This window comes from Formica exsecta, unplaced genomic scaffold, assembly GCF_003651465.1.
Source record: "Formica exsecta isolate Colony F162 unplaced genomic scaffold, ASM365146v1 scaffold145, whole genome shotgun sequence".
Lineage (NCBI taxonomy): Eukaryota > Metazoa > Arthropoda > Insecta > Hymenoptera > Formicidae > Formica > Formica exsecta.
The window spans coordinates 8,374-19,139 of NW_021848779.1; the positions used below are offsets into that span (position 1 = coordinate 8,374).

The 10,766-nt window shown below is 39.5% G+C and overlaps 1 protein-coding gene across 1 annotated transcript; it reads left to right on the forward strand.

Moving 5' to 3' along the window:
- The first annotated feature begins 971 nt into the window (after positions 1–971).
- Positions 972–1,820, forward strand: LOC115246279. The gene has a single exon (XM_029824999.1). It carries the CDS (start codon positions 972–974, stop codon positions 1,818–1,820), a length of 849 nt encoding a protein of 282 aa, XP_029680859.1.
- Positions 1,821–10,766: the final 8,946 nt, after the last annotated feature.

Consider the following 10,766-nt stretch of genomic DNA (forward strand, 5'->3'; position numbering starts at 1 on the left):
GCCACGCACGAAGCCCGAGCGACCGCGCAATCACTCATTACGAAAACGCGGAAATCAAGACAAGCGGAATAAGGGCGTTGCGAAAATGCAACGTAGAGATCCTACCTAAAAGCGAAAAGGAAATTGCGAAAATGCAAGCAAAGAAGTCCCTTAGAACTCCTTAGCTTGCATCCGGATCTGGCCGCCAAAATCGAGCGACACGACACATGGTCTTGTCGCTAACCGATCCCCTCCTGGGAAACCAAGGGGAGACAATAAAAAGACCCATCGCTAACGATCGGCGGGCAGTCTTTATCATCAATCAATATTACGCGGGCAGCCAATAACGCTTTACGGGAAACTATTAAATTAACGCCACGCAGTCGGCAGAAATAAATACATAAGATCGAGAAGTGAGTTTCGCGACCGAAACTCAACTCCAGACACGCGCACGCCAAGATATCCGATATCGCGATACGCGACGCGAGAGACGTGCGAAGACTTTGTAATTAAACCAAGTACGAATAAAATAGTTATATATACATTTATTCAGAATACGAAAGTGTCATTTTTAATTATAATAAATTCAGTGAACTACTCGGGCGGAGCCCGAATTCCCAAATTCCTTCCGGCAAACGATCCTAACTACCGTGCCTCTCCGGAGGCATAACAGGAGATTTCGCGACAAACCCGAGGTAGCGAAGGAATATTCCGATTTTATATCCGAATATCAACGCCTTAGGCATATGCGGCCAGTGCCGATGCCTCAAGGTGACATCGAACAAACCGTATACCTCCCGCATCACGGGGTGCTCCGGGAAAGCAGCTCCACCACGCGTCTTCGCATCGTCTTCAACGCTTCGAGCGTTACTTCTAACGGCACATAACTAAACGAGTATTTACACGCCGGTCCAAAATTACAAACCGATCTCATGTCGGTAATATTACAGTGGCGACGACTTAAATATGTGTATTCGTCCGACATCGCGAAAATGTATCGCCAAATTCTCATCGATCTTCGCGATATAAGTTATCAGCGGATTCTATGGAAAGCAACGCCTTCGGAACCGTTAACCAATTATCAATTATTAACAGTCACGTACGGAATGTCATGTGCTTCGTTCCTGTTACTTCGAGTTTTAAAACAATTAGTGATCGACGAAGATCAGCACTTTCCACTCGCGGTTCCGATCTTACGCGATAATATCTATGTCGACGATGTGCTCTTCGGAGTCGACGATCCGATTCTTATTCGGCAAGCTCGGGATCAACTAAATTCTTTATTGAAACGCGGCGGATTCGTGCTAAGAAAATGGAGCAATTCACCTGCCCTCCTCGCCGACATCGACATAACAGATCACGGTTTAGCCACTAAAAAACTTCTCGTTGAAGACGAACAAATCAAAATCCTCGGAATCGGGTGGAATCCGGCAAACGATATTTTCGAGTTTCGCGTGTCGCTGGTTGATAATGCCCCGGAAACCAAGCGTACGATCTTATCCGCGATTGCTAAATTCTATGACCTGCTAGGTTGGGTCACTCCGGTCACTATCACAGCGAAAATATTCATGCAACAGCTCTGGCAAACGAAAATAGATTGGGACGATACTATTTCCGAAATTCTCTTCACAAAATGGAACGAAATCTATTCCCGGATTTTGCATTTAAGCCAGTTGCGGATATCTCGCTGGAGTGATCTCGGATTGGAAAATAATCACGCGGAAATCCACGGATTCGCCGACGCGTCAATCCACGCTTCCGCCGCAGCCGTTTATCTTAAGGGGATCCTAAACCGACGGGCGAACTCCGACGGGTTAGCGCCCTCATCTAAACGTAACTAAAAGAGTCGACAATACCGACATTTTTAGTTCCGCCATTACCAACATAATTATTTCAAACATGCATAATAGAAAACGCAATCTTTTGCATTGTGTTCCATATTTTTACTGCTTTATATACAATAATTACTTGATAAATTACCAAACTTTAATTCATGCGTGAGAGAGTAATATACATGTACGTACTAACATTATCGCAATTTCTAATATCTTCTTTCTCTCGATCATACGCTTACTCTGTTTCTCTCTGTATCTCTCTTTCTAATCGCTCGCTTACTACGTACTGCATATCGCTTAGCTTTATTCTTCTAGCATATTCGCTTACGCGTTTATTCTCTCTCTCTCTCTCTCTCTCTCTCTCTCTCTCTCTCTCTCTCTCTCTCTCTCTCTCTCTCTCTCTCTCTCTCTCTCTCTCTCTCTCTCTCTCTCTCTCTCTCTCTCTCTCTCTCTCTCTCTCTCTCTCTCTCTCTCTCTCTCTCTCTCTCTCTCTCTCTCTCTCTCTCTCTCTCTCTCTCTCTCTCTCTCTCTCTCTCTCTCTCTCTCTCTCTCTCTCTCTCTCTCTCTCTCTCTCTCTCTCTCTCTCTCTCTCTCTCTCTCTCTCTCTCTCTCTCTCTCTCTCTCTCTCTCTCTCTCTCTCTCTCTCTCTCTCTCTCTCTCTCTCTCTCTCTCTCTCTCTCTCTCTCTCTCTCTCTCTCTCTCTCTCTCTCTCTCTCTCTCTCTCTCTCTCTCTCTCTCTCTCTCTCTCTCTCTCTCTCTCTCTCTCTCTCTCTCTCTCTCTCTCTCTCTCTCTCTCTCTCTCTCTCTCTCTCTCTCTCTCTCTCTCTCTCTCTCTCTCTCTCTCTCTCTCTCTCTCTCTCTCTCTCTCTCTCTCTCTCTCTCTCTCTCTCTCTCTCTCTCTCTCTCTCTCTCTCTCTCTCTCTCTCTCTCTCTCTCTCTCTCTCTCTCTCTCTCTCTCTCTCTCTCTCTCTCTCTCTCTCTCTCTCTCTCTCTCTCTCTCTCTCTCTCTCTCTCTCTCTCTCTCTCTCTCTCTCTCTCTCTCTCTCTCTCTCTCTCTCTCTCTCTCTCTCTCTCTCTCTCTCTCTCTCTCTCTCTCTCTCTCTCTCTCTCTCTCTCTCTCTCTCTCTCTCTCTTTCTCTCTCTCTCTCTCTCTCTCTCTCTCTTTCTCTCTCTCTCTCTCTCTCTCTCTCTCTTTCTCTCTCTCTCTCTCTCTCTCTCTCTCTTTCTCTCTCTCTCTCTCTCTCTCTCTCTCTTTCTCTCTCTCTCTCTCTCTCTCTCTCTCTCTCTCTCTCCCTCCCTCTCTTTCTCTCTCTCTCCCTCCCTCTCTCTTCCACATTTTTCTCTCTCTGAGTGGAGAAGACGTGTCAAACATCGCTCCGCAAAAGTAATAACTTTTAAACGGTTAAATAGTTACGGGGAGTGATAGAAAGTTATTCAAGTCATAGCGGCATAGACCGGCATTAGCCATGAGTGTTATCTAGCCGGGATATGCTGATTTGTGGGCGTGAGAAGTGCATTTCCTGTCTGGGACACCAAAGTCTCACACGACAGGTAGACATTAAAGGTGGACACAAAAGTGCTGACGTGTGACAGTGGAACAGAGGTGACTGATCGCTTACGCTGATATTAGCGGTTTCGGCCCATAATTATCGGCATGGGCGATGAATGTGCTGAATATCGATGCTCGGCATGTAAAAAGACAATAAAAAATCAGGTGGTGACATGCAAGTCTTGCTATCAGGTTAATCGTATTAAGTTGTTTTACCATCCAGGATGTGTGAGCAAGCATAGGATTTACGATAAAAATCAAGAATTGGTACCGTGTTCTGGCCCATTTGACAGATTTACAATTGAAAATGAAGCAGATATGAAGAAGACATCGGCAGTGGCCGGGGGCGGCAGGGACAGGCTAGGATCTACAGGATCTACAGGTTCATTTACGACGCCAAGGAGGGGGGGATTTAAGGCGGGAGGAGGCACGAACCAAGCATCCATCTCTGCCGTGGCAGCGGCACTGTCGTGTCTGTGTAGGGCGTTTATACACTTCCTCAGCCCGACAAATAACTGTTAGAAAACAACATTTGCGGGTCTGAAAAAATATGCGAGGTACGAGTGGCTGAATCGGGAATCGAACCCGAGTCTTTCGCTTTCCGGGCAACTGGATGTGTAAACAAGCATAGGATTTACGATAGAAATCAAGAATTAGCATCGTGTTCTGGCCCATTTGACAGATTTACAATTGAAAGTGAAGCAGATATGAAGAAGGCATCGGCAGTGGCCGGGGGCGGCAGGGACAGGCTAGGATCTACAGGATCTATAGGTTCGTTTACGACGCCAAGTAGTGGAAATAGAATATCAGGAGCGAGTGGATCATCGACTATTGACGTAAAAATAGATTGGCTTATAAAAATAGTGAAGGAAATAAAAGATGAAACAGCATGTAAGAAGGAAATTAAAATGATGGTCAAGGAAATAGTTCGAGAAGAATTGGGAAATGTTAAGCAGGAACTGCTAGAAGAGTTGAAAAGAATGATACAGGGAGAAGTATGTGGATCAACAGGAGGAATACAAAGGAGCTATAGTGAAGCGGTTAAAGAGAAAAAGAAAGAGAATGTTATAATTATCAAACCCAAGATTCAACAAGAGAGTGAAGTTACAAAAAAATTGATAAAAGAAAAGGTAGATATCAAAAACATGGCGATGGGAATAACGAAGCTTAAAAAAGGAAGCAAGGGAACAGTGATCATGGGTTGTAAAACTGGAAAAGAAATTAAAACGTTGAAAGCCACAGTGCAGGACAAACTAGGAGAAAATTTCAAAGTTACGGAATCACCGCAGATGAAGCCAAAAATAAAAATTATCAATGTCAGCGAAGAAGAAATGAGATTGGATGATGATGACTTAATAACTACAATCAAGAAGCAGAATAGAATTGATGCAATAAATGATGGATTCCAAATGCGAATAGTGAAGAAAATAGTTAAAGAAAAAAGAAATGATAATAATCAACTTAGAAGAAGAGAAAAAGAAGAAGGTTCGATAATAATTGAAGTAGATGAAGAAACGCATGAATTGATGTTGAAAAAGGAGAAACTAAATGTAGGATGGAGAAAATGTCCTATATTCAATCACATTAATGTTAAAAGATGCTTTAAATGCTGGGGATACTATCATATTGCAAAAAATTGTACGCGAGATGAAACATGCCACAAATGTGCGGGAAATCATAAAGCGATTGAATGTACGGCAACAAAGAAAAAATGTGTAAATTGTATGTTTAAAATTCGAACATACAACCTGAAGATAAGTGATGAACACGACGCCCTTAGCCCAGAATGTCCAACATTTAAAAGGGCGATACAAGAGGAGAAGAGGAGAGCCGGCTGGGAAGATGCGAAATAGCAACTACAGAAGGAAGCGGAAATAATATTGTATACAAACGCGCAAAGTTTGATGGCGCATAAAGATGAGATACAACATCAGATTATGAAGAAAGTAAATCCGCCGTCATCATCAAATTCATAGCGTTATCAGAGACAAGATTGACTGCTGAAATTGAAGACAGTGAAGTGAACGTACCAGGTTATAATATAATTAGATGCGATGCTGAAAATAGAAATACAGGAGGGATTGTTTTATATATAAGGGATGATGTTAAATATGAAATAGTATTAGTAAAAAAATTAGAATCGAATTGTTGGTGTGCTGCGATTGAGGTGAAAGAAAAATTGTATAGAGGAATAATAATGGTAATATATCATTCACCGAGTGCATCGCATGGTGATTTCGTGAGATTTCTGGAGGATATAATAGAAGAGTTAATAATACGGGGAGAATGTATGATAATAGGAAACTTTAATATAGATATTATGTTAGATTCGTTTTATACAAGGAAGTTACAAACGACAATGTTGAGCTTAGGCATGAAACAATATGTAAATAAACCGACGAGAATTACGAAAGATAGTAAAACAATTATAGATTTAATTTTTGCTAATAATAAAATAGAAATGCAGGTAATGCATGAACCTAAAATAACGGACCATGCGTGGCTAAAAGTTGAACTGAATGCGAATAAATTTGATAATAAATACAGAGAACTTAGTGGTAGGAAATATAGAGAGTTTAATATAGCTGAATTTATTAAATTAGAGGAAAATAAATTAGAGAAAAACCAAGATATGAATATCAGTGTGAGAGCGAAGAAATTTGTTGATAGTATAGTAAATGCGTTGGACGCCACAGCACCTAGAAAAAATTTTAAAATTCCGAGAATATGGGAAGGGAAAAAGTGGTTTTCGGATGAAATAAGAGAAGCAGCGGCTAAAAGGGATGAGGCATATAGGAAGGCATTGTATGCTGACACGGAACAAAATTGGTTGCAATTTAAAATTGAAAGAAATACAGTAGTTAAATTAATTAAGACAAAGAAGAAAGAATATTATGAAAATATGATAGATATTAATAAAGAAAATCCTACATCTATGTGGAAAACACTAAAAGAAATAATTAGAGGCGAACCAGAGGGTAAGAGGGAAGTAGAGAATATAGATTTTGAAATATTAGACAGCACTGAAGGATTCAATATAGCAGATAAATTTAATTTATATTATATACAAAGTATTAATAGTATAGTAAAATCTATAAATGGGAGTAAAACTGGGAATGCATGTAAAAGAATTATTTATGTTATTGAAAACGAGGGAATTATGAAAAATTTTGAAATGATTAGTATAGAGCATTTACAGGAAATTGTTATGGGACTACCAAAAAAGAAAGGTACACAGGAGGGAATAACTAGCGATATATTAAAGGCAGTATTTTGCGTAATAAAAGAGGAATTTGTTGATATAATAAATAATTCTTTGAAGGAAGGTTGCTGTCCAAAAGGTTGGAAAACGTCTACAATAATACCGATTCCAAAAGTAGAGAAAGCTAGAAAAGCAAGTGAATTTAGGCCTATAAATATGTTACCAATATTTGAAAAAGTGTTATAATTAGTAGTTAAAAAGCAAATTGAAACGTATTTAGAAAATAATTGTATTATAACAGAACATCAGTCGGGCTTTAGAAAACAGTATTCGTGTGAAACAGCGATTCAATCAGTCATTGATGAATGGAAATTGATAGTTAGTGAGGCAAAAATGGTAGGGGTAATTTTCATGGATCTTAAGCGAGCCTTTGAAACAATAGATAGAGAAAGATTATTAGAGAAATTATATCAATATGGAATTAGGGGAATGGTTATAGAATGGTTAAGATCATATTTAAAGGATAGAACACAGCAGGTTCAATTTAATAATACATTGTCTAAATTAATGACCACAGAATATGGAGTACCGCAAGGATCTGTATTAGGACCTTTGTTATTTATAGTATATATAAATGATATAATAAAAATCTGTCGAGAAGGATGTAGTATAAAAATGTTTGCAGATGATACGTTAATATATGTAACTGGAGAAAGCAGCGCGGAATTAGAGAGCAAAATGAATATGGCATTTACTATAGTAGAAGAGTGGATGAATATAAATAAGTTAAAAATGAATGCAGGAAAAACGAAATATATGATTGTTAGAAGTATAAGAAAAGAACTGCGAGGTAATATAACATTGAAATGTTTGGATGGAACTGAGATTGAACGTGTGGAAATAATGAAATACCTAGGCATAATTATTGACGATAGACTACGATTTAAGGACGACTGTGATTATATGCTAAAAAAATATAGGGAAAAAACGAGTTTTTTTAATAGAATAGGTAATTATATATCGGCATTCACTAGATGTATTGTATATAAGACAATTATAGCGCCTCACTTTGAGTATTGTGCGACGCTGTTAATTGATATGGGAGAAACACAGCTGAGTAAATTGCAAAAAGCACAAAACCGGGCCATGAGGATCATATTGCAATGTGATAGACATACCAAAGTGGAGCGTATGCTACAAGCGCTGTAGTTTATGTCCATAAAACAGAGGCTATATTATAATGCGTGAATATTTATTTTTAAGATTTTAAGGAACATGTTACCGGGGCAATTAAGAAATAGATTAGAAATTGTGGGAAATGAGAGTGAAAGGCAAACACGACAAGCTGGGGATATTGCAATAAAATATCGCAGAACAAAGAGTGCGCAAAAGAGCATGTTTTACGAAGGAATGAAAATGTATAACGCCTTGCCAGCTGAAATAAAGCGGAATGAAAGAATTGTGCCGTTTAAGCGAATATTAAAGGAGTATATTGTAATTAATGTAAACTAGATTTGTATTACAAATAGCTGAGAAAGCTAATAAAGATCAATCTCTCTCTCTCTCTCTCTCTCTCTCTCTCTCTCTCTCTCGCCCTCGCTTTCGTCCTCGCCCTTGCCCTCGCTCTCGCTCTCTCTCTCTTTTTGTTCATTCATTATTCTTTCATTCTCATTATTATATTTTTGTATTTGTTCAACATTTATTCTTCTATTTTATTCTTATCTCTCTACACGTAAATAAATAAATTTATTTATTTTTATTTTATATAGCATAAATGAGATATACAATACATGTTATTTTCTTTTTTTATTTCATTATATCAGTGCTGGGATTTACTTGCACATTTCGGCCCGATTCCGTGGCTCACGCCTATTTCCCCCCACTCCTCGCTCGCATGTTAGCAACGAGTCGCCAGATACGCGTAACTAAGGAGCGCGACGCTACGTCTCAGGAGCGTCCGCATGTAAGGATGTCTAAATATAATGATAAGACAATATTTTTCTGAAAGCACCGTGAACATTCTCAAAATTAAAATTTTTTTCTTTAATATTTTATATTTCATTGATATAAAATATTATTATATTTTTTTCTTTTACGTTAAATTATTAAATCAATATATTATGTATTCCGTTTATATAATTTACATATTTTTGTGATACTTAATTCAAAGTTTCCTCTTAACCCGTTTTACAATTATATCACTTCATAACGTTAAATAATATGTAATTTATTTTCGCGTACATCAAAATCATATTATCGATAATGTCAAAAAATATACTCGTAATATATAATTATAATATAGAATGATTGCAATATAATTATAATATAATTATAATTGCGAGACAATAGATTTCCACATCACCCATGAGGTACTATTGTTAATGCGTTTTTTTTAAGTGGTTTCCCCAGTAGGCTTATTCCACTAAAGAAGAATAATCCGTTCACGTACATATATATATGGAAAGGAAAAATTATATTAAAGATGAAAAAATAGAAAGAAAAAAGAGAACAATCGCCTAAACATCAATTTGATTTTCTAAACCATTTATGTTGTAATAAACCGCTTTCGCGAGGCGGTGACGGATAACTCGGTCGAGATCCGGGGCCATGTAAGATCGTTATGTGTGAGCGGATGATACACGCGTGTGAGTGCGCGTCGGTGTAGTTCGCTGTGTGCGTGAAGCGGTCGCCTGTACGGCGATACGGCGGTGTGCGATGTATAAATGATTATAATATAAATGCGTGTACAATGTTGAACGGATCGTGGTGCGGTCGTATCGGGTGCGGTGCATTCAATGCAACGCACGGATGCGTTGCGCGGTTCGCGATTTTGGCGGATCGATAGAATATCGATTACGGATCGCGACCAGCGATTTCGGCAGATGACGTTAGCTGTCGGGCGGTAATTGTGGTCGGCCCGGTGGGCGGTCCTTCGACGCGTAGGTATTGATCGCGTATGTCGATCGGTGTCGCGGTAAGGATGCGAAGCATCCCCCGGCGCGGGTCTTAGCGCGCCGTATCAATGGCGAGTCCCGATGTCGTAATGGCGGTCGGGCCGGATTAGATAAGCGTGTCTAGTGCGTTCGGTAATAAGTCGGAATGGTCTGTCCCCGTGTAATTCGGGAGTGCAACGGCCGACGAGAACACCCGTCGATGGCAGGGAACTCCCCACCACTAGAAGGTTGCCGTTGCACGCAGGTGGTCGGATTTATGCGAGGTGTCGAGTACTCTCGACGGGGACGAGTACGCCCGTTCCCGTTTGCCTCGTTCTAATCGGTCTCGGAAGGATCGCTCTCGGAAGGATCGCTCTCGGAGATGCCGCAAACTCTCGGCGGAGGCTGAATACACCCAACCCCGTTTTCTCTCTCTCTGAGCGACTCAGGATCTAGGCGGTTTCCAGGCGTCTTACAGACTCTGGCGGTGCGGAAGATCAGATCTCGATATTCAGAAACGCGCTCTATTTATACCGGTTTTCGGCAACGTTTATCTGTTTTCGTATATTTTAATTTTGAAAAGGAACATTCACATAAATACGTAGAGCCGAACATAAAAAAAATTCGGAGACCAAATTTTATAAGTTCGGAATACTTTGATGAATTTAAAATCTTAAAAAATTCAACACCTTTTTCTGGCTACGATTTAAGAGACAGATCATTGTGCAAATCGCAATGTTCTGCCTGAAGTTCTATATTTTGTTCTTCAATCGGAACAATAAGAGGATTCTCAAAAAGAATTAGATCTTTTTTAAGTAATTCGAAATCATTAAGGGGTTACACCTTTGTCGAGTGAAAAAAATCGATTTTTTTTATCGGCTTATTAAATTGTATATAGTTTCAAAAATCAATGATTCAAAGCGCATTAAAATATTCACAAAATTGACAAAGATATGAACGAAAATGCGAGCAGCAAGGGAAGACTGCAGGGACTCTCAAGAATTACGTACATAAACCTGCGTTACTGGACATCGTTCAAACAGCCATTAAACCTGTGCACGAAGCCCTAAGTAAAAAAGAATTGCTGCAAAGGTGTCTAGAAGGTTATACACAAAACAATAATGAAAGCTATAATCAGAAAATTTGGAAGAGTTTTAATGTACGACAATTCACAATAAAACCGTGAATTTTCCCCAAGAAATAGCATTTACTAGACACAGTCAATTTTGGCGCCCTCTACCTCTGGTATTTTTTGAGTCACCGCAAAA